Below are 23,497 nucleotides of genomic sequence, written 5' to 3' on the forward strand. Positions count from 1 at the left end.
AATTATAAACTATGTCTCAGGGTGGGATCTTTTCTACATGATCTTGCACCTCTAAACTGCTGTATGTAATACATAGAGGTTTTCTGGATTCTTAATAAAATGTCCTAAAAAATATTTTATATCACTTTCAAAGCAATTCATCAACAAGATTAATTCATCTTACACTCATTTTCCTGCTGTTGTGAATGCAGGTTTGGTTAAAAATGTAAAATGACAGGTGTACTTCAGATGCCTGCCTGAATGATGCACATCTGCAATGCAATGTTGCCCACTGTGGTTCATACAGTATAATGTCTACCAGGATACATGGTGCCATCGCTGTAACATAGATGGAAAACAAATCATGTTGGTCACTGTGTCCATTTAGAAGTGTTTCCATCCAATTAGAGGGTTTCTCCCTGACTCTGTCCCTCTGGTTTGGCCAAATGACAGAAATGGTTGAGAAATGAGGAGCCACTCCTCTGGATCCATCTGCGGTAGCCAGACAGAATCAGTTGTTTATTGTTCCCAGTGGGTTCCAGGCAACCAGAGTTGGAATTGCAGCCATATCTGTACTTCCAAAACATTATTGCTGTCTGTTTTCTAATTTGCTTCTGTTGCCCCATCACACAATTTATTACTAAATATGTGTCAGTGTGACATCCGACACGCCTTCCTGTTGCGAAACCATCAACTGTCTGATAACATGAAGCTTCACATTAACTCAAAACAGACAAATACAAATAACATTTTAGGAAATTTTGAATTCCCTTTTATTTCATCAAGCAGACTCACATGGAAGGTAAGGTGTGAACAGCAGGGAAGACATCTTCTTACATGAGATTACAAATATATCACTTTTCTACTCTTTAGTATCTACAAATGCATGTTCTTAACTTATCCCTTTTCCCCTGTTGACCTAACAGACCAGTGTTCAACATAACAGTGGCAGTAAAACACAACTAAACAAACATGAGACACAAATAATGCACATAGTGCTGTAAACCTACAAAAAGAGACAGGATACAACATACAGTACAATGACATGCCTGTGTCACACACAGCAGTAACGTAAGATGAAGATAGTGCTGTTATAAGACATATTTTTGTAACATTTCCTTACGTACATTAAGCAACATCAAATTGCACATGAATGCTAATAATTTAGAAAACCAATGGAAAAATTAACTCTATTTATGCAAAATAATGGTATTTACCATTCACAGTAGTTGCATTTAATTATAAAGGGGACTTAAATAAAATAAAAAACTCATAAAATTCCCAAAAAGTGCAAAGCATGGACCAGTTATCATACCAAATAGCCAGTGTTTTCAACTCAACCTATTTTGTGTCAGAGTCTACTGTATGTATAAACCTCAAACAAACAACTTCAGCTTTCTTGCTACTCTCACTGAGTACTCAAATTAAAAGTAAGAGTGAGTCATGTGTGTGGGACAGTGGATGATTTCTGTGGTGTTGCATATTTACAGCATGTCTGTGCCTCACAATGACCCCGTTCTTGGAATGAACAGCCTGGTTATCGATTTCTATGAGGTAAGATTTGTTAACTGAGTGATTTTATTTTTAAATAATAATCAGTAGACGACCTGTTTGATGCTCAACTCGTAGTAGTGGCTGAATTTGCGCACTACGTTAATACTGAAGGCACGTGTTTAAATGTAAGGGAATATTCCTAACGCTTATAAATGTAACAGAGAAAGCGTCTTTTAGAAAGAAGCGACCTTTTCCTCTTTCTGGATATGACACGTTTTAAGATATTTTAGCTTTAGCACATAACAATTTATCTGCAATGTGGAGTCAATGAGTCAATAAATAAATAACTTTAGGGTCTCCATACAGGCATAAGCAGGGACAGTTAGCTTAAAAAAATCAGTGCTTACACATTAAACAACTCAACACAGTACCAAAACAGTTACAGTACAGTACTTCCTCCTGCTCCTGTCGGACCATTCTAACCTGTGACACACTTTCTGTCTCCAGGCCACTGTTAGACATACAGCAACTCCACACCTATCCTTTAAATCTTATTAACAATTTGTTGTTGTCTTTATTGTTTGATGTTATATATTATCATTATTTGAGTATTTTCAAAACTTTTCACTGTGCCTAAAAAAGTGTGCACAGGCCAACAGTGCAGAACTCAGCTATGTTAATTTTTACAGCCAGTTTAATGTATTCAAGTTGACGGTATAGCTTTTCCCTGGTCCTCCACCTTTTTAATCGCTGCCTGAATCTTCGCCTGGTCTCCCAAGAGCTGTCGAGGTTTCACAGGCTTGAGGTTATCGTCCAGCTCAAGCAGCACGGGTATCCCCGTAGGCAAAGTCACATTGGCAATATCGTCGTCTGATATACCTGTTGAAATAAGGACAGTAATATTAAGATCACACTAGACAAACTAGCCACAACAAGGCTTGATAACCACGGATGCACCAATTCATATTTCCAAACGTCGCTATCTGTTGATATTTGCCTTGTCAACCATCATGGGCCCATAAAATGACATCTACCAATGGCAGTGGCTGATGTTTTTCTGTTGTGTCACCTGCTTAAAAGCAGGGAAAACATGTTCAGTATGAACAGAAATCTTCCCTGTATGTATATATCTTGTGCTGCATAATATTAAGTAACAGCCAATGTGTGTCCTGTGGCAAAATGAGCCTCCAAAGCTTACGAGTGTGATGAAAGGTCAGCGTGGATTGAATAGCCACAGCCAAATGTAACATAAACTCGCTGGCCTTTTTACACAAGTTCAACTTTCCATTTTAGGGACTGAAATATGTCACTCCAAATTCAGTGACCAACGACTGGAAACAGCAGCCTGCAGAGTCCAGAAGCTGTTGCTGAATTCAACTGAATGTAATCACTGCACAAACACAAAGGCTGAGAGAGAGCACTGTTCATAATAGCTTTCAGTAACATACCTTCCAGGTGTTTCAGCAGAGCCCTGCAGCTGTTTCCATGAGCCGAAATGAGCACAGTCTTCCCTTTCCTTATCTCTGGCACCACAGTGCTGTCCCAGTATGGCAGCAGCCTGTCCAACACCTCCTTCAGACTCTCTGCTCGGGGAAGCTTCTCCATTGGCACGTCACAAGTGCTGTATCTGCGGTCATTGTAGATTTCCAGGAAGTAAGGGTGGGATTCATCAATAGGAGGCGGAGTGATGTCGTAGCTCCTTCTCCACAGCTTCACCTTTTCCTCTCCATGTTGTTGAGCCATCTCCGCCCGATTCAGGCCAATCAGGGAACCATAGTGACGCTCATTCAGTCTCCAGGACTTCACCACGGGGACCCACTCCTGACCCATAGCCTCCTGCACCAGCCATGCTGTCTGGATAGAGCGGCTAAGTATGGAAGTGAATACTAAGTCGAACTTGTAGCCCTGCTCTTTTAGGAGCCTGCCACAGTCCTGGGCCTCTTTCACCCCATTCGGGCTCAGCTTCTGGTCAACCCAGCTGCAGAAACGGTTCTCTTTATTCCAGGCCCCCTCCCCATGCCTCAGCAGAAAGAGTTTGTACTTGGACATCCGAAGCACCAGCAGCAGAAACCTGCACACATACAGCAGAAATTAACAGAAAAGTTATGCAGTTAGTGATAACAAAAGTGAAAATCTATTATTTTAATAAAGTTATCTCCAGCTAACAGTGTATAGCCTCATTTAGACACAGTTCTGTGTGTCTGATCTGGGTTCAGGGACAGGTAGGTTACTTCTCAGAGATAGTGCTAGCAAAAGGTCAGAGGTTGTCTTAAAAAAGTGACTGGCTAAAGGCACATAGCTTCAGCAGCTATCCATATTAACTGGCTTTACTAATAAGCAGGACACAAACGGTTACAGATAACTAACGTTAGTATTATGCAAATATTTCACTGGATGCTACTGCAAAGCAAACCCATGAGGATGGATGGATGGACATGTTGCTATGTTAGTGACCGTTAATACAGTGCGTATTATGGCCTCTCAGACCGACATACAGACAAAAGCGACATATAAAAACAAAACTACATGAGGCAACATTATCCCAAAATGAACAGAATATAGTGAAAATGTCGTCTTACCCCGTGTGGGTTTTAAATCCGGCCTAAATGTAGCTAGTACAGTCGTCAGTGTTGACAGTTTGTGGCCGGCCACGTACAGCAGTTGTTCCCGTGAACATCGATGATTGACAGTCTGGTCCTCCAATCAGAATGGCGTATATCGCAAGTGGGCGGTTCCTTTGTCAAATGTTATGCCCATATTAGGAGTGTTAGTAACGGCCGGGCACGTTCAACGCGGAGGGAGAAGGAGGGGGAAGACGGGGAGTGACCGTTGATGGATGTTATGGAGAGGTACTGTGTGTTAGCTAGCTAACTGTTGATGTTTTGTCCTGTGGGCTTTGTGATTTACAGTTTTGAGAGGATTTGTGGTGTTTATAAGAGAAGGGCGGCAGTTTAAGACAACTTTGTCCACAGGCAGAGACAAGGGACACTTAATGTAAGCTTTTGTTCCCGCCTGAAATGATGCAGGTGTGTGAGAAAACAGTGGGAAGAATATAAATATGATAAAGTGGCTAAAGAACAGAAGTCATTTTCTACTAGTTTGGGTAAAAACAACGTTTTTCACCTCAGCATAATTTAGGTAAAAGTGAATAGTGTTTGAATGTTAAGTTACATTGAAGTCAAGTTTTGTTTAACCTGCCTGAATACATTGGACTGCTGCACCATTTTATATACACACACTTGCCTTTGTCATTTAAGTTAAAAGTTTAGTGGTAAGGATTTAGGGGGATATATTGGCAGAAATGGACTATAATATAATTAGTAAGTTTTCTTTCATGTATAATCACCTGAAAGTGAGAATCATTGTGTTTTCATTACCTTAGAATGAGCCGTCTACACAGAGAGTAGGCCTTTAATCATGGAGTCCACCATATTGCACCGCCATGTTTCTACAGTAGTCCAATATGGACAAACAAAACACTGGCTCTAGATATGGCAATTCAAGTTTATGAATCAGCCATGGTAGTAAGCAACCTAAAAAAATTTAATGAGTTATTTTTTTAAAAAAAATGTAAAACTGATTTTTTTTCTGTGTTTTTACTGGTTTAAATCACCAGGTCCATTTGCTTTGGAGAGGAAATTTTAATTTGGCTCTCAGTTTAAACCTTCTAAATCACGTCCAGATACGACGTAAAAGGTAGCCTGAGTGTGTTGGTTGTTGATGTTGTGGGAAGTTGTGTCAAGTAATGCCTGTTACATGCATTATATTCTTTCAAAATACACTTCCGTTTTCACAGGAAATTTACCGTTTATAGACAGTCTCTTTCAAAATAAATGCACAACGTCAGGTCTCACTCTGACACACCGACTTTCGCCTGGGAGAGGGGTGTTAGCTTCTTGTATGATTGTAAAGCAAAACCCTGCTCTTTTTTTTATGAACCCAACCACATGCCTTTGTTGCTGAATGAAATAACTGTCAATTCTTAGTGCTGTGCTGATGTTGTGCCTTTATTTTGGAAGAGACTGTATGCAAACTGTACATTTCCTGTGAATACAGAAGTGTGTTTTAAAAACAGACAATACGTATTACAGGCTGAAGTTGACATGGCGTCCCAGAACATCAACAACCAATGCACCCAGGTACCTACATTTGTCCACAATAATCTTATACACCAGAGATCTTACAGTGGGGGCTACCAATGAACAAAAGGCATGGCAAAATCTTCACTTATAGACATGACTATGACGATTTATACCATCAGATGTATACAAGTATATAAATACTTAAACAGTGCTGTAAGAAGAACAACATTTCAGTTTTAACACACAGAGGACCATTCTTTTTTGAGCAATACCATTTCCTTTTTATTCATTAAACTGTCTCCCCTCAACATAATGTCTAAAATTTATTGCCACATTCATTTTCACCGATTCTCAGTTTATGTGACTCCATGAACACTTGATTGCCAGTATCAGCTGCCCTTTGAATGTGTATTCATTTGATCCAACAGCCACTTTCTTGTCTTAAAAAACTCAAGAATACACAGAAATGTTGTTTTATGTTGTTATCTATTATTATTGCATATAGCAGAGGTCAAAAGACAAGCCAGTAACAATACTACAAGTGACCTGGACAGCCAGAAGTTGTGCTGTGTTTATGAATCATATGCATGCCAGGAACTACAACAGCAATACAGTGCTGTAATATATACATATGTTTTTCATAATACATCATACATTATGTAAAAAACTGTATGTATTACATAAATTAATGCAAAGTTAAACACCTGACACTTAATACAGACACTTGGAACTGTGCCAAAATGTATTAATTACCCTGATCTTCACTTCATTCACTGTCTTTATAAAGTGAACAGCAGTCACATGATTCAGTGTTTCCACCTGTTGCAGAGCAGCAAAACATCTCCACAAAAGAAATTCACCATGAAATCTACTGCCCAGCATCAAACAGCTTCTTTCTGCCCTCCATACCAGACATGGCATCCACGTTCTTACGCCAGTCGGTCACTTCCTCTTTCTGTGGGGTGAGAAGATGATGATTTTGAATTAGCTCAGTTAGATTTGAACACACCAGGATGTTTGGAGAATGAAATCCCAGCACTAAACATTGCACCCTCAGATACTGTATAATTGCATTCTTACTTCCACTGCATTTTTGGAACAAATGAAACCCTTCTCAGGTTGTTTTAGTCTACTTTCTAGTTCCTTTAAATGCATTTTAGTGTGTCAGGTTTCACATCATTGTTTCATTTTCTATCTTTAGCTTTATCATCTGTGTTAATATCCTGGATTCAGGCCGCTATGAGGTCAGCAAATTTCAATTTTTTGTCAAAAGTTTGGTACCCAGAGTTACATTATGTTATGCTTTTATCCAAAGTGGCTGACAATAGCCATGAGGGTACAACTCAAATAGCACATGAATCATGCAAGCATGTCAACTTCATCACATATGTTGATCTACATCCTTCCTGTTTTTGTGTGCTGTGTGTGTTATGTACACAGGACTTCCAGGAAATAGCAGATACTGAGTGGACTAACCTCAGTGAATTAAGTGAATTGAATTGAAGTGACACCACATGATGTATTAGTTAAAGCCAATACAAACTATGTTTAAGGCCAGCAGCCCTCACCTTCTCCTCCTCTTTCTTCACAGTCTTGAGGTTAGCCTTGAAGTCGACAGACTCTTTGACCTTAGCGCCCAGCAGAGCTCCCAACATGGCGTCAGCAGACACCCTCACCCTCTTCAGAGCCGGTCTCTTCATCTTGCCCTTCAACTCAAAGATCTTCTGAGACAGGTCCTGTATCTTTTGCCCACACAAAACAACACCAAACCACTCTCAGCATTACCTTAAAATGTTCCAATACCCAATGAATATTCTTTATATACACCCTGAACCCCTGGAATTTGTGTAAAAAAAGATATAAACCAATGGGGTTATTTACAAATATGACTTACCTCCCTGGTATTTTTCATCACTTTCGAATCAATGTCATATCGCTCTTCATCTACCACATCGATTTTCTGGTGAAGCTCCTTGCAAAGAGTCTGAATGGAAACATTTAGTATATTAAACTTGTTTAAGTACCGATTGCCAGAATTTGTTGGAGCATAACTGGTCTGTATGACTTCATGGAAATACTGACACAGTAAGGAACAATGCAAAGAGACAGTGCAGCATGGGCAGTGATTTGTTACTAGAATCAAAATTAAAACATGTCACAAAACCCTTCCTCAGTATACCATGCTTTACCCACCAAAAGTTTCCTGGGTACCACCCTTTTGAAGGCAATATAGTCCAAAATGTTTGAATCAAGCGTAGTGCACTGGAGAAGAATTGGGCAATGTGTTTTGATTTGATAGATTTGCACATTTCATTAAACACATGCAGCATTTGATGACTTTGCTTTGGGTGGTTTCATTGGAAGTAATTTCTGGTGGTCCCTATTAAAACTGTGGACTTTGAGGTCTGTGGATTATTCAGAATAACAAAGACATTGTTCTTGGCAGGAGGCATTGCTGTTGAGGTTTTCAGAGGTAATTTTTCAGTGCTTTCAGAACCACAAACTAAATTACATTCACCTTCATTGTCTTTAGAAGTCTCAGATATCTCAAAACCTCAAAACCAAAAGTAATAGCTTGTGGCTTGATACCACTAGGAGTTGGTGGGGAAAAGTGATTTGCATGAAGTGTTAAGACAGTTATGTGATTGAATGTTGACTTTCTTTTGAGCCAATACCAAAACAAATACTCTTTACGTGCAATGAAATGCTTGAGTGATAAATGTACCTGTAGATCCTGCAAAGACAGGCCTGACATTTGGAGTTCTGGGCATCTCTCAGCGAGGGTTCGCGCTCGTTCGTCTTTTCTGACTTGCTTTTCTTGATCCAGCATGGTCATGGCCTTCTTTAGCAGTTTGGTCTGGTGCACACACATGAACAGAATTACACCTCAGTCAATCAAACAATGTATGGTTTACAGTACTTAAAGTTTGTAAAGATTTGTACAGCATTATCATCCAAGTCTAACACACAGTTACACATAAAATACCTTCAAGAACAGCCTGCGAGATGCCGAGATTTTTGGCTTTGGTTTCTGTAAAAGAAAACAATATATGTGTCAGACTTCTGGTAAAACATGTCAAATATCCAACAGAACATAGTAAATTTGCTAGTGTTCATTTTTCTGTTGTGTATTGCACATTAGTCATGGTATGATTCCAAAAACAAAAATGATGGCACAAGTTGATTAAGGTAAGATAATTTGACTTTATCCTTTATATTTTAACTTTATACTTACCTTCTCTTTGGATTATATTTCTTGCAAGTGTCAAATTGATCAATAATGGGCTGGGCGATAAGGAAAAAATTAAGTATCACGCCATTTTTGACCAAATACCTCGATATCGATATTGTGATGACAGGGTTGACAATGAGATTTTTGATGAATAATCATCAGTAATGCGAATATAATGACTAAGTGGGTAAAAGCAGCCAGAACAGTCTGGTAAATTTAGAAATTACATCACCAGGAAAAGACAACAATTGTGATATTACGTCATCCAAAATCTAGGAAGATATCTAGTCTGGTATCAGAGTATTAATATAATATCAATTTATTTCCCAGCCCTACAATCAATTCCATGTACAATCATGGCACTTATGCATATTTGGTTTGGAGCGAAGAATGAATAATTCTCATAATCTAACACAAATGCCGTTTTTAGTCCCACAACTGACTCAAATTACTGTATATTTAGGACATTTATTCTGTCTCTGACAGGAGAATCAACTCACCGCAGTCCTATCCAGTTTGGGAGGTGATTTTTAAATTTCAAGAAGAGAAAGAGAAAAGATGCAATTTGTTACATTTGACAATTTCTTGTAATAAAATGTGAAGTTAAGGTGCTGTGAAAGTGAATAAGACAGGAGTACTTACCCTTCAGACATGGTTGCAGGTATGTGTGTCTCCCACTGTCTAATCTGTCTAAAAACAAAAGAAAATTATTTTCTTATTTGCTTTTTTTTTTACAGAAGAATACACATCTATCTCAGAACTGAAAAAGCTCAATTCATTACATGCAACTCCTACTATATACCATGGGTTGTCATTCCATAGCACAGGACACAAACAATGTGTGACATTGTCTGAAGGTCAGTGGCATAATGACTTTAAAATACTCTCTAAAAGAAAGCAAAAAGTACTTACAATTACCAGACAGTTATCAGTCGAGACCAAAAAGGGCAGGATTCATTTTATTTTTTTGATATAATTATTTTAACGTTTTATTTAATTATCAAGATATTCTTCATTTCCAAATCATGACAGTTAAATAACACTACAAAATTCTAAGCAATCGGAATGGGTTGCAGAAAAGAAAAAAAAAGACATAAATCAAATCCAGACTTTGACATGTTATTTATAAATCAGCCAGCTGATCTCAAACCTGAACGGAAAAAAAAAACTCTCATCCCAGACCAACATGTAAGAAGTTTCCTTTTTTTGACAATGAGATAATGTAATTTGATTTTCATAAAATGACATTCAGTTGTAAGAAATTATAACTGGTTTTTAACAAAAATGCTGTTTTAAGAGGAGAAATGCAGCTTTCTTTTTTAATACTCATAATTTGCAGCATCAGTTTTCTAACTTTTTAGCAAGAGTAAAGAATACAAAGCCTTCATTTGCTGTTTTATCCCTTCATGTTCTGTAGTATTTCAAAATGAAACTCCTTACCTTATACAGTAGGTGACAAATACTCACAGGCGTCTTTTTCTGAGACGAGAAGGGCAGAAAGAGGGTAGATATATAGATTCCAGCGCTCATGTGAGTGGCTCACTAAAATAGACCCTCTTGTCCTCACCATTCTTGCACTGCGTCTCTAACATCCCACATGTATGAGGTGTGAAATCTTAGTGGGACTGTCCACCTTTGATGCTTTCTTAGCGTTCTCTGTCTCTTCGCTAAGGAAGACGGGGGAAAAGCTTGACGGAACTTTAATTTAATATTATGTGTGTGAAAATAAAGTTGATCCCACATACAGTCACACAGTGAAGGAAAACAACAGCAGGATTGTTATATTTTTATTGAGAGAACATTGGTGGTTTCATGTTTGTCTCAAGTAAACCAAATGTGAAGATAACATACTCCCAGTGCAATAATCCTAACAAAGAGTGCAATCATACTATTTAATTAATAGCATCATAGCTTTAATGGGCTGTACACTTTGAGTGTCTGATAAGCCAGATGGCAGTTTATCACAGCAGATAACGCACTAGCAGTTGTTAATTTACGAGGGACAGTATAATACAGTAGCTCCAGAAGTGTCTGAGTGATAGTTTGAAAGAGTTATGCTGCCATCACAAGGCTGCAGACGAGAACTACTGCAAACAGTCACTGCATCACAGGCCCTGTTCTGACTGTCAACCCAAATCTGTAATTTGGCATATCCATATGTCAAACATCACATAACATTACTAACATTAAATATCTCTAGAAGGCTGCATTAGGCCCTGATAACACAGTAGGTGTTTTAGCAGCTGGAGGCGCCTTTTTGTAGATGTTTTTAATGAGAATGAAGCTTTTTGCTCGTGTTTTTTGCATTGTGACGTGCTTCATGTTTCAGCGCTTTATGCACCTGGCATTTTTGCCAGAGTGTGCTGAACTCCTTGAGTCGAAAAAAACTTTACCTCAGAGCGGAAATACGCCCCATGTAATCTCTTTTTTGTCATCTTTTTTTCCCATTGTCTAATCAGATGATTTGAGAGACGGGCCTTCTGTGGTAGTCACGACAACAAGTTTACAGTTGATAAACAATAGAGGAGAAACTGGTGGTAGGGGTTGCTGGATGCACAGAGCTATACGGCCCAATGATAGACAGCAGGTTATTAAACTGCCCCGAAGTCATCCTAAAATATGCCTGGAAACGGCCGTCATGGAGGCAAAGCTCCTGGACCAAGTGGTGGTACTCCACCCTCTTTTTTAGGGTCTCATGTACCCTCCACATCCCTGTGCCCAAAAGTTGCGTCCCTGTGCTGACAGTCTCTCTCCCTCAACCAGAGCTACAGCAAGCACCCTCTGCCTCAACATTTTAGAAACTAGCTACTAATAACTGTCAAATAACTAAAATAAATTAAAATGGGAAGGTTAGAATAAGGAGGGGAGTCCATGGTTGCCTGGCAACAATGAAAAGGCGCAGCAAGCGTGTTTTTTTTTTTCACTAGTGGCATTCAATTTTTTAAAAATAAGGCAGTGCAGTGCACCTTGCGTTTTGGAGGGACTTAATTTTGCCCAGAAGCTAATTTTTCCTTTCATACAGTTCCAGCGAAGGCTCTAGTGCGATCCTATCCCTTCCAGAAGCTTTGTAATCCAACTTTGAACTGCAGTGTCTTGTAAGAGACTCAGTAAAATAAATCCATATTGATAAATCCTACACTGAACGTCTTTGGTGATTATTTATCTTTTTTTCCATGTTGAAAACAGTCATTGTTCCTGTTAGGTCACATTTCTCATGCTTCTGCACTGGAAAGCCACATCATCAGCGTAGCTGCATAGTTACTGATGCCATGTTGTTACCACAGCAACCCGTGCAGATAGGTTCGTCCCTTGTGGACTCAAGAGTCCGATCTGATCACTTGCAAATAACAGTGTGGACAGTCTGTCTTAAAGATCGGGTTTGAGGAACAAATTTGATTCGTCTGCAGTCCGAACTTGGCAGTTCATCACAAAATCAGTGTACCTCAAATTTTCTATTTAACAAACCATTAAAGACCACCTGATGCCTACAGTCCCTCTGTAAATAAACTTTTTCATGATTTCAATAAAGCTATAACAAGCAACGCTGTCCTAGTTTTAAGTGTGTTTGTCCAATCTGTAATTTATAAATTAATATGGTAGTTAAGATAGTAAGTAAGGTTAAGAGTTTATTAAGATCTGCTTAACAATAGTAAGTGTTTCTTTAGTTGCCGGAGGCGTCAAACAGCTTCTTCCTGCCCTCCATACCAGACATGGCCTCAACGTTCTTACGCCAGTCAGTCACCTCCTCCTTCTGTAGGAAACATAGAGCCAAGATGAAACAGATCATTTGAACCAAAAATAGCTGTTACCTGAAGGTTTGGGAGACCCTAAGGCAGAAGCCAGGCCTACCTTTTCCTCTTCCTTCTTGACGGTCTTGAGGTTGGCCTTGAAGTCGATGGACTCCTTGTGTTTGGAGCCCAGCAGAACGCTCAGCATAGCCTCAGCTGAGATCTTCACTCTCCTCAGAGCTGGCTTCTTGAACTTACTCTGAATCTCAATGATCTTCAGGTTCATGTTCTCAATCTGGTCAGGGGAGTCAGTCCAGTACACCACATTAACCTCACTGCTTTTTGTTTATTTAATGAACACAATGCAAAAGGAAGGTCCTAAGATTCTTACATGTTTTCCCACCAGTTCACATATGGATTTATGAGCACTCTTAACCTTTTAATTTAATGTAAATAACTTAAGGACCTTCTTTTCCTGGTGCTTTTAATAAAATCTTGCAGTCTTCTTCAGCTTGTGAAATTTACCCAGATGAAGATGTGGTTAAAACCTCATTAAAAAGTTAATAAGTTGACCTTAAGTTAACGTTATTTTGTCAAACTAATCCTAAATTCGTCAGAGTTTGACTTGGATAACCGTATACAGTATATGTCGGTGAAGATTCTCAGTCATCCAGGTCATGGTAATCATAAGATCTATTTCGTAGGCAACTGGACTTACTTGCGTTGAAGTATAGTATACTGTATACCAATTCAAACCAAACTCAAAAGAAAAATGAACATTTGAACATCCATTAGTGTGATAAGAACTACTTAAAATGGCAAAAACCCTCTTTGGTATAAAACTTTTTTGAGATGTACTGACATTTTAGTATGGCCTATACTGCAGCTAGCCACCAGGGGGCAATCAAGATGTTTTGCATCACTTTTTGGTAGCCGTCATGTTGCCCTGCATTTGATATACAGCCAGTTTTGGCCCAGTTTTTTGTTGGTTAAACCCTAATATAGACTGTAACTGTTGGCCTCTGGGCTTTTGTGTTTAATTATACCAGTGTAATAATTGGCTCCAGACAAATTAGAAGTCCATACTTAACGTCTAGGCCAGTTAAATAATGTGACTCTTGTTTTATATTTGAAATGTCATGGATTACAAAAGAGCAGGCTGTGTGCTCACAGGCAAATCTCAAATTTACAGTTTCATCTGAGTTTACTGCTAAAGCTGAAAACACCAATGTAAACAGTGTGTGAGCTGTAACAGGCTTTATGGATAAAATTCTGTTATGTCTTCCTGCAGCCACTGGGAGGCAGTGTTTGTTCACTTTCAGCTCCTCTAAGTTGTGACCCCGTCCTCAAAGACACTGGGATGCCATAGCTTAAAAAACATTTCCACATGCATCACTTCCTGTTCAGTATTCAGCAGCTCACCTCCTTGTCGTTTTTGGACACCTTGAGACCGATATCATACCACTCCTCATCTACAACATCAATTTTGTGGTGCAAATCTCTGCAAAGATCCTGTAAAACATTAAAAGACATCTCCCACTGCTATCTGTACTTAATAATAAACTCAAACAGAGAGTGTATTTGAAGATTTGATTAAAGTTACATACCTGAAGTTCTTGCAAAGACAGACCAGACAGATTCAGAGGAGGAACTCTTTCTGCCAGAGCAGCTTCTTTGTCCTTCTTCTTCTGCTCCGTCTCTTCCAGCAGCATCTGAGCAGCGGTTGCCAACAGTCTAATCTAAGAGGAAAAAAAAATATGATTTTTTTCCCTGTCATTTGATGTAGGTGAACAAAAGTTCAAATTAAAAAGTTAAAATATGATTGTTATTTTTTATATATTTATGCACATAAACTTTATGTACAATTCAGTTAGCAACCCACTTAACAGTAGATTAACAGTAATGTCTCCTGTTAAATTCTTCATAATAGATAGAACTTAAAAAAACCCATCTCAAACAAAGTACTTACCTTCAACCCCAGCCTTCGAGATGAGGAGATCTTTGATTTTCTCTATAATTTACAATAAAAACATTAAATACCTTCCACTTATATATACTTTATATTGTTTAGCACAATACTTTTGCATATATATATATATATATATATATATATATATATATTTAAATTATTAGATAAGTAGAAGATTGAAAAAGGGTTTATTGAATATACTTTTGTACTTACAGGTCTGTTGGTGCATTAACAACAGAGAAAAAATACACATCAACATATTTGCATCATAAATATTAATACATACTTATACATTATATTCAAAGCCGTCAATGAACAAATTAAAATAAATCAAAGGCAGTTATACTCACAGCTCAGCCATGATTGACTTAAATTCCCCCACTAGAATAGGAAAAGTAAAAAAAAAATATTGAAAAGTGTCTTTGCAGAAAATGAACTGTAATCTTGTGAAATTCTAACCATCATGCAATTCACCTGTAACACCTGTTCAATTTAGCTGTGCACTGACGACTGATGATCTTTTAAACCTCCCTGATCAAAGTATTTCACCCACTCCACATACCAAATATTAATTGGCCCGTTAAAGCTGCACAACATTATTTGCTGTTCACCCAAAATGTTCCCCCAGTGCAATTCCTTATGTACCAAACAAGTAGTCATAAAAAAATCAAAGTAGTGTTGTACTTCACATTTTGGCTACTTTATTTAGACATGCAATCAAAAAACAATATAAACTTTTTTTACCTCATTCATGTGGAAATCAAATGAAAATTCAGTTGAATTAAAATTGATATTATTACAAATTTTAATGGATATTACAAGTAAATTAAATACAGTAATAGGTTGTGTGCAGACTTTGTCTTTTTGTTTCATACACATTTATTAGTACGAGGTAAATCTTTCCAAATTACTATAATTTTAAAAGCACTTATGTAAAGTTCCAATGTGCTGGGTCAGTGGACGTGTTAACATAACTCACAAGAGTCTCTGCATAGGTGACAGAAAAGGTGAATGGCCAGATAATCCACAGGCATGTAAACTGACAACGTTCAACTTGAGGTTAATATCAGTCGCAACATTATTCAAAAACAACCTTTTAGTTAACTGTTAGTAATTGTATTAAATTAATAGCATGCTGAGAGGTTAATTTTTATTCATGAAGTGTCAGAATTAGCACCTCTACCTCTCTACCTTATTGAAGCTGAACCACTCTTCGAGCCTCCAAACCGATGAAAAGTGTGTGTGAGGGGAGGCAGCAATCGACTTTCTGAGTGAGAAAAAAAATCAGATTTATAGTGTCAGTGTGTGAATGGCTCACTAAAATAGACCCCTGTCCGTCCACCAACAGTGACATTTACTGTTGCACATAGCATCCTGACAATATCACGCAGGAAAGGAGGTAATAAAACTTCATTTATAGGCTTAAACATTTGGGCATCTTGTGTTATTTGGAAAACACCTGTTGGAAGTGACAGTGAGAATTTAAAGAGACATTACCCACTGACCCACGTTAATGCAGGGTCAGTGTCACGCATTCACATTTGACCAGGGGCCATCTTGTTGGAGTTTGAATCAAGTTGTTAAGGAGTCAAACAGAAGGAAGAAATCAACAGTATTTACTTGTTCTCCCCCTTTATTTATAGAACAAATAGCACAGTCCAAGTGTGATCCTTGACCTTTTTAAGATGTCCAGCTTTAGGCATCTAACAGTGTCACCGACCGAGAGTGAAGAGGTTTTAACACCCTTTCACATGTCTGAACTTCTAGTGGCTGCATCAATTCTATGTACAATTTAGTGCAAAACCAGTGTTATGTAGATTTATGACACAAAACTGAGATTAAAACATTGAAATTGAATGAAACAACAGCTTTAAAATGATTTGTTTTACCTCCTTGCATCAATTCAAATCGAGCTATTTCCTTACTTTAACCACATCATTCCAAAAGTATAGAAGCATTATCATGTTCAGTGCACATCCTCTATCAATTGTACTGCAGAGACACCACCACTCCCTTGCATGTGTGTGATGACAGACTATTATAGTCCGATAACATATTACAGGACCACCTTGGAAGAAAGAGCAAAGCCAAAACTTAGTCATGTTGTATTTAGAGGTGCAGAGGAACAAGGACAGGTGCTGGACTTGATGGGACTTGATGGTTTGGAAACTGAGCCAGTCAGAGTTCAGTCTGTGTCATTGTTGTTACAAGGAGTCAGATGGCTCAAAGGGCTGCGACTCGTGCCCTCACCTAAGGATTGGTGGGGGGCGAACAGTTCAACAAGAATAGTAGACTACAAACCTCAGGTCAAGTAATTTTAGATCACGTCTTGCAGTACTTTATTTAAAGGAGTATTCAAGTGACACAGTATTGCATTTCCACACGAACGACAGATTAGCAAAGGAAAAACTTGCGCAGAAGAGGCCGGGATATCCTGTTAGTCTGTCTAATGAGTCAAGCTCCAAGAACACTGGAGCCTACATTTCCCATAATGCAACCCTGCTCAACTGGTCCCTACTGTTAACCTGTGTATATTTTTATGATCTATACTGGTAACTTGATTTTGGTATTAAATTTACACTTTGGATGTGCACCTTAATAATGTTATCTTAGACTTTTATATTCGCTTTCTTTATATTAGCTCTGCTCCTACTTTGTGTGATAACTGCTGCACAGTAATTTCTCTTGGGATAAATAAAGTTTTATCTTACTTGCTATGCTGCATTTACGCAATATGATGATTAGAAGAGGAAAACCACTTTATGACTTTGTTTGTGCTTGATTACCTCCACTGCTGGCCTTGTAATCATATTGAAATCAATAATAATAATGATAATGATAATAATAATGATCATTATTATTATTTTTAGGTGCTTTTCAAAACTCTCAAGGACACCTTACAAGACACAGTTAAAAACAAGCACCTATGTATCCACAGATCATAAAGTCAAACAGATCAGTAATATACAGTAGTAAGTAAATAAAATAACTGGACAAAAATCATGATTATAAAAAGTAGGTCAAATCATCATCATAAAGTCATCAAATTTTAATGTTTATGTCATCATTAGATCGGACTAAATATGCCAGCTTGAAAAAGGTAGTCAAGCAGGCAGATGGTGATGTGAGTTGGATTGCAGAAGAGCATCTAAGAGTACAGGAGGGTGTGTAGATATGAAGGAATTCAGAAAGATACAGTGGCTAGGTTATGAAGGGCCTTAAAGGTGAGAAGCAGACTCTTGAAATCAGTACAATATCTAATGAGAAGTTGCTGAAGACATTTTTTTGTTTACACATCTATAGTTCTTTTCACCAAGTAGGAGAAATTGTCACTGTCAGAAATTGTCGAAATCTGCGACTCTGAGGCTGACAGAAATATAAAATTTAAAATAAACTCCCTCATCTGTAAAACTTCACATTTCCAATTTGTACCATAGACTCTCTGTCACCAAATCTAAGCCTAGATAACCCTGATGACATCACGCAGACATCTTCAAGGGTCATTTTTTCAAACTTACTGTTACTTACTTACTGTTAAAAAAAGCCAAATGGCTCAAGCTTTGACTAGTGAAATGACTTTTAGGTTGAGATCAGTGTAGTTCTCACCATAATATACTGTGCTTTGTCTTCCATCATTACTGATTTACCACATTAGAAGCAGTGTTGAGAGAGATACTTGTACTTTTGGGTCAAGACTGAAAGGACAGCAGTAAAATACATTTACTAAATGGCATCCTGTTTTAGTATTTTACTCAATAGTCTGCTAATTGTTGTCTGGTTTCATTCCTTACATTGAAAAGTTTCCAGAGAGTCAATGTCTTCAAACTAAGTCTTCTAGATTAGTCCCAGATCTGAAGATATTTAGTTTGTCATCATATTAAGACAAAGACAAACAGCAAATCTGGAAGCAGCATTTTTTTATTATTATTTTGCTTTATGTTTCAATATCATTTTTGTCTTGTAGTGTTGATTGGTGCTGTGACTCAGCCTGTTCCCTTGTTGCTCTTTCTGAGGGCTTTATTGCAGCCCTGAACCTGCGACCTCTCTTATTTTTGGATGTTGACAGTGTTCAGTGTGACTGTTACGTCTGCTTTGATTTACAAAGATGATTCAACAGTTTTGTTCCCAGCTGCTTCTGTTGACAGTCTGGAACTGTCACCACCATCTGGCTGATGTTATGTTTCAGTACAGTGAATTGTAAAGTAGATATTTAAAAAGAAAAGTGCAGCACTGGATCTCTGTGTAGATAGAAGTATTTATTGTCATGACATAAACCATCTTCTCCAAGCATTTCAAGATCAAAACACACAGTAAATCTTACTATAAGTTTATCTGTGGTGAAAGTGTAGACAGTTATAAAAGTGCCAACACTACAACAACACGACAACATATGCAAAATATACACAATTTCTTTAATTCTGAATATTTTTATATATTGTAAATGTGAAGTCTATGTACACACTCATGCATACACTCTTGATTTACTGTTGTGAGCTGTGAAAGGAACATACTTTTCTTTAATTGTTGTAAAATGGCATTCATATATAGAATGTCAATAAATATAATGTCTATTGCCCGGCATTGAACAGCTTCTTCCTGCCCTCCATACCAGACATGGCCTCCACGTTCTTACGCCAGTCAGTCACCTCCTCTTTCTGTTTATAAGAAGAAAATAATTCTTAGTGATATTGTACTTTCACACCCCAAAAATAACATGACCAATACCAAAACGTTGTGCTATAATTCAAATTTAATCTGAGTTTAAAACAAGGAGTCAAGCCAGCTTGACATAATCTTGAAAACTTAAAGAACTATATGCTGTTATAGTTGCCGGCCACACTTACCTTCTCCTCCTCTTTCTTCACAGTCTTCAGGTTGGCCTTGAAGTCCACAGACTCTTTGACCTTAGCGCCCAGCAGAGCTCCCAACATAGCGTCAGCTGAGATCTTCACCCTTTTCAGAGCAGGTCGCTTCATCTTGCCCTTCAGCTCAATGATCTTCAGAGACAGATTTTCAATCTGCAGGAAACAATTTAAAATGTGAGTAAAAAGTTTGCAACATGACCACTTGAAGAAGCTAAGAGCTTAAATTCATTGCTAGGAAAGCTGAAAGCTAGACTGTAATGCTGTCAAAGGTGGAAGCTAAGATTTACTAATAGAATAGAATAGAATAGAATACACTATATCTTTGTTGTCCACTAGGGGTGGAACTATATCTTCTGCTTACCAGAAACAAGAAACAACATAATAAAAAGCAGACGAGCAGTCAGTAAAACAAATATATACAGTAGACAAGGTCATTAGAAGTCTTTTTAAGCTCTCTTTCAGCTTAAAGGGCTGAAAAGGGGATGTTTTGTACTTAAAGTATATGACGTGGCTAATTACAAGCATAAATGTCCTTAACAAGCACAACACTTTGACATTTGAATGGCCTCTGTAGCTGAAAGTATACAAAAGTAGTAGCTGAAAAATGTACGGGTGCAATATAATTGCTTTATGACCTGTTCAAAGCCTCAGTGAAGTCAGTAGATAAAAGCCTGGAGACTAGTGGAATTTCTAAGTGGAGTAGATTGAAGATTTAAAGACTATTGAAAATTTGAAGATGTGAATTTGATCAAATTACCATCTAGAGGCTTTTATTTTGAAAATCAAGCTTTGCCTGGGCCTCTGGTTAAACTAATATATTCATGGGGACTTGTATTTAGAAGGTCCAGCCTTGTCCAGGGGCCCCTGTGAACTCCTCTTACCAACTAGGGACTTTTATTTTGCAAATCCAGCCAACACCAGAGCCTTCATCGTGAGCACCACCTGGTTGATGCATTACCTAAAGAAGCTAAGAACTGAAAAACATTGCTAGAAAAGCTGGAGGCTAAACTGTAATACTGCCAGAGCAGGAAGTGGAGATGAATTGTCTAACATCAAAAACACACCAAGCAGTTGTGGAGTGTGGTTCACAATGAGCTGCCATGCAGTATCTATGGAAAGCTGCAGGGGCCACTCAAAGCTGCTGCTGTTTGATTTTGCGGTGAATTGCCGCCAGAGAATACCGGCAGCCGTTCAGGAAAAGGAGTCCTGTAACTCCTGTGATATGTTGACCTCTTACAAAGTATTTCTTCCTGCCTGAAACATAAACACCCGTCCAATAGTGTGAGTGCTGAATAAGTATTCCCACAATGATGATAAAGCTGAATGTAAAAAAACAGTTTTGTTTACTTGATCAATTAATGGTGAACACATCTATGAGGTAAACACAAAATTAAATCTACATGTAGATTAAATTAATACAAACAGACATAAACATACCTCCTTGTTATTTTTGGCCACTTTGGCATCAATGTCGTAGCGCTCTTCATCTACGACATCGATCTTGTGGTGCAGCTCTTTGCACAGAGCCTGCAGACACAGAGAAAGAGTCTTATCATATTTACTGAGCAAAGTATTGACAGCCCTGTAATCCTCCGGCTTCCTGTTCACATCTCAAACTCAAATGTTATTTTTTTTCTTAGTTATTTATGAACCATTACAACAGGAAGCCTGATGTCTTTTATCACTACTCTATTGATTGTTTCACACATTTTGAGTGGTTACTTGTGTATATAATGTGTGACGTAATAATAGTATGAGTTATTAAAGGTTGCTTTAAATAATAATGGCATCTAAATGCCCAAAATATAAAATGTAGACGTCAAGGCCCTTCTCCTCTTATGCACCTCCTGCATACGAACATACTGTATGCATGTCATCTATGAACATCAGAGGGATGCCTGCTTACGGAACATGTCAACCATGTAGTTTGATTGTAGTGTGATTGGTGGCTCACGCTGTGACCTGCACATACCTGAAGGTCCTGCATGGACAAACCAGACAGCTGAAGGGGAGGGACCCGCTCACCCAAAGTTGCTTCTTTCTCCAGCCTTTTTTCCTCCTTCTCCTTCTCCAACATCACAGCTGCCATTTTCAGCAGCTTGGTCTAATCAAATAAGAAAATGAGAATGGTCACTCTTATTTTGGGAACTTGTGGGTGGCGTCATTAAGTTTTATTTTTGCTGAATTATTATAAGTTGCAGTAAAGACAAACACAATACCTTGAGAGCCAGTCTGCGAGATGCAGAGATCTTTGATTTTTTCTACAAAAAAAGAAGCAAAGACAAAGTTTTATGTAGCAACAGTTATACAAAAATACATTTGATATCTAAATTAAGATATTTTTAGATAACATACCTGGCTGTGGTGGACATAATGATGTCAGAAAGTGAATGAAACAAGATAAGATTTAGTATCAACATGATAAAGATCCAAAGAACGTGATTTGATTTTACAAATACTGATTTACATAATTAGAAAAACTCACCCCTCAGACATGATTGGCTTTTGTCTGTAAAAATTAAGTCATAATAAAGTCAGAAAAAACACACTATTCAGTACATACATTCAGTATAATAGTATTTTTCCTGTTTAACATTAATGTTAAACATTTTACAAAATTACTTGTATTATTTTATACAGTTACAAGTATAACATTTTGTTATTTTGTGATTCATGAAGCCGTATCTTTATCTACCACTGTATGCTTTGTGCATCCACCTCTTGTTGACTGAGCCAAGTTAGTCATCCATATCTCGGTATGGTAACATACCAACATTAAGCCTTTAAATTAGCAACACTACGTGTGAGTGCTGCGGATTGTTTGAATGATGTTTCTATTTTAATCCCAGCTGGAGTCGATCCATTTTTTCAATCAGCCAGACTCAGAGTTTGTTTTTGCCAAATAAAACATATATGTAACAAAACTATCATCTTATTCTGTGTAATAGAAACAATTTCCCTGCAGCATTTGTTAAAATTATTGAGAATTGTATGGTTTGCTGCTACTGTATAGTGTACGTTGCCATTTTAATTATTTGATAAGTTAATTTAAACAATAAGAGGATGTAACAAGATGTAAATCAGGGTTCATGTGGATGCTCTAAAAGTCTTAAAGGGCAATTAATTTATTGATCCAAAAATAAGGCCTTATTTGGTATTAAAATGTCTTAAATCAATCTTTCCAAATTCTTAAAAAAGCTAAGACATGAGAAGCAGGATAGCATAAATCTTTTTTTCTCCTGACAGTGTGTTGTAAAATTAAAAAAAAAAAGGTAATATCTATTTGTCTTAGAAATACTGAAAAAATACTGAAAAAATTGCTGAATCTGGATCAATGAACAAGTTTTTTTTCATAGCAGACCAAATGGATAATTTTCTGATAATGTCTTCAACTCTAAATTATGTTTAGCATTTGAAGTAGATCATCTAACTTTTTGATATAACCAAAAAAGTCATATTTTCTGTTGCAATAAACACTCTGAGCAAACTTGTCCCTAACCCTAAGTAACTTTTATTTAATCAGTTTTGGTTGTTGGAAACTTGATCTTAAATTTCATCCAAGTGGCATCAAAAAGTTTTTAAAAAGTCTTAAATCTACTTTGCCCTAAGCTGTGGGAACCCTGTTAAAATGATGCATGTCCAGTATTGCAGATGTATAGAGATTAATGACTTTCTGTTATACTCAACCTAACCTGTGCAACTGTGTTAAATCTTGCATTTTCATGTTTATGCTTTTATTGGCCTAACAAGGCTCCTGCTGCTCTTTAAATTATTCCAGATAAATGCAGCAGGTGAAATTGTCTAATCCTCTTAGGACTTTAAAGCCAAATTACCATCATCATCATCATCATCATCATCATAAAAATCAACATACCTTTTCTATCTCTGCAGAAAACCTGTTGAGGTGAGCAGTGGCTGTCTTGAAATGACCAGAGGGGAACTCAAGTTAGATTTAATGGCTCCTTGTGCCTTCTGTGAGTGGCCATCCAAAATAGCCTCCTCTGTCTTGACAGCTAGTTTACTGTATATCACCACACTTCTATATGAGCTCCCCCAACACCAGTTTTACCACCATGCTCCCATTGCTCTACACCAAGAGCAGGGGGTGACAGGTAGTGATTAAGGTAATTATTAAATAGAATAAAAAT

The 23,497-nt window shown here is 37.7% G+C and overlaps 4 protein-coding genes across 4 annotated transcripts; all 4 read right to left on the reverse strand.

The window, feature by feature from the left end:
- Positions 1-728: 728 nt before the first annotated feature.
- bpgm (2,3-bisphosphoglycerate mutase) lies at positions 729-4,169 on the reverse strand. Its single transcript, XM_033634079.2, has 3 exons — positions 4,053-4,169; positions 2,922-3,544; positions 729-2,352 (listed from the first exon to the last, which is right to left on the reverse strand). Exons 2-3 carry the CDS (start codon positions 3,520-3,522, stop codon positions 2,177-2,179), a joined length of 777 nt encoding a protein of 258 aa, XP_033489970.2. The 5' UTR covers positions 3,523-3,544; positions 4,053-4,169; the 3' UTR covers positions 729-2,176.
- Positions 4,170-5,462: 1,293 nt separating this feature from the next.
- Positions 5,463-8,700, reverse strand: LOC117262270 (troponin I, slow skeletal muscle-like). The gene is made up of 5 exons (XM_033635111.2): positions 8,542-8,700; positions 8,281-8,412; positions 7,450-7,539; positions 7,124-7,297; positions 5,463-6,510 (listed from the first exon to the last, which is right to left on the reverse strand). The coding sequence occupies exons 2-5, from the start codon at positions 8,389-8,391 to the stop codon at positions 6,424-6,426; spliced, it is 462 nt and encodes a 153-aa protein (XP_033491002.2). The 5' UTR covers positions 8,392-8,412; positions 8,542-8,700; the 3' UTR covers positions 5,463-6,423.
- A 1,861-nt stretch (positions 8,701-10,561) lies between these two features.
- On the reverse strand, positions 10,562-14,638 carry LOC117262271 (troponin I, slow skeletal muscle-like). The gene is made up of 5 exons (XM_033635114.2): positions 14,485-14,638; positions 14,123-14,254; positions 13,938-14,027; positions 12,637-12,810; positions 10,562-12,538 (listed from the first exon to the last, which is right to left on the reverse strand). Exons 2-5 carry the CDS (start codon positions 14,225-14,227, stop codon positions 12,449-12,451), a joined length of 459 nt encoding a protein of 152 aa, XP_033491005.1. The 5' UTR covers positions 14,228-14,254; positions 14,485-14,638; the 3' UTR covers positions 10,562-12,448.
- Positions 14,639-18,719: 4,081 nt separating this feature from the next.
- LOC117262272 (troponin I, slow skeletal muscle-like) lies at positions 18,720-23,350 on the reverse strand. The gene is made up of 7 exons (XM_078167775.1): positions 23,224-23,350; positions 21,705-21,858; positions 21,569-21,610; positions 21,322-21,453; positions 20,787-20,876; positions 19,329-19,502; positions 18,720-19,139 (listed from the first exon to the last, which is right to left on the reverse strand). The coding sequence occupies exons 4-7, from the start codon at positions 21,436-21,438 to the stop codon at positions 19,053-19,055; spliced, it is 468 nt and encodes a 155-aa protein (XP_078023901.1). The 5' UTR covers positions 21,439-21,453; positions 21,569-21,610; positions 21,705-21,858; positions 23,224-23,350; the 3' UTR covers positions 18,720-19,052.
- Between the last annotated feature and the right edge of the window lie 147 nt (positions 23,351-23,497).

Source organism: Epinephelus lanceolatus, chromosome 5 (assembly GCF_041903045.1).
Source record: "Epinephelus lanceolatus isolate andai-2023 chromosome 5, ASM4190304v1, whole genome shotgun sequence".
NCBI classification, from domain to species: Eukaryota; Metazoa; Chordata; class Actinopteri; order Perciformes; family Serranidae; genus Epinephelus; species Epinephelus lanceolatus.

Excerpts from the sequence above, each read along its gene's own strand:
- LOC117262270 (XM_033635111.2), bottom strand. The coding sequence starts at position 8,391 with ATGACCATGCTGGATCAAGAAAAGCAAGTCAGAAAAGACGAACGAGCG. Across the intron at positions 7,540-8,280 it reads TGTCTTTGCAGGATCTACAG|ACTCTTTGCAAGGAGCTTCA; the intron begins GTACATTTATCA and ends GTTTCCATTCAG. Across the intron at positions 7,298-7,449 it reads TGATGAAAAATACCAGGGAG|ATACAGGACCTGTCTCAGAA; the intron begins GTAAGTCATATT and ends TGTGGGCAAAAG.
- LOC117262271 (XM_033635114.2), bottom strand. The coding sequence starts at position 14,227 with ATGCTGCTGGAAGAGACGGAGCAGAAGAAGAAGGACAAAGAAGCTGCT. Across the intron at positions 12,811-13,937 it reads TGTCCAAAAACGACAAGGAG|ATTGAGAACATGAACCTGAA; the intron begins GTGAGCTGCTGA and ends TCCCCTGACCAG. Across the intron at positions 12,539-12,636 it reads TCAAGAAGGAAGAGGAAAAG|AAGGAGGAGGTGACTGACTG; the intron begins GTAGGCCTGGCT and ends TGTTTCCTACAG.
- LOC117262272 (XM_078167775.1), bottom strand. The coding sequence starts at position 21,438 with ATGGCAGCTGTGATGTTGGAGAAGGAGAAGGAGGAAAAAAGGCTGGAG. Across the intron at positions 19,503-20,786 it reads TGGCCAAAAATAACAAGGAG|ATTGAAAATCTGTCTCTGAA; the intron begins GTATGTTTATGT and ends TGTTTCCTGCAG. Across the intron at positions 19,140-19,328 it reads TGAAGAAAGAGGAGGAGAAG|AAAGAGGAGGTGACTGACTG; the intron begins GTAAGTGTGGCC and ends TCTTATAAACAG.
- bpgm (XM_033634079.2), bottom strand. The coding sequence starts at position 3,522 with ATGTCCAAGTACAAACTCTTTCTGCTGAGGCATGGGGAGGGGGCCTGG. Across the intron at positions 2,353-2,921 it reads TCTGCTGAAACACCTGGAAG|GTATATCAGACGACGATATT; the intron begins GTATGTTACTGA and ends TTATTTCAACAG.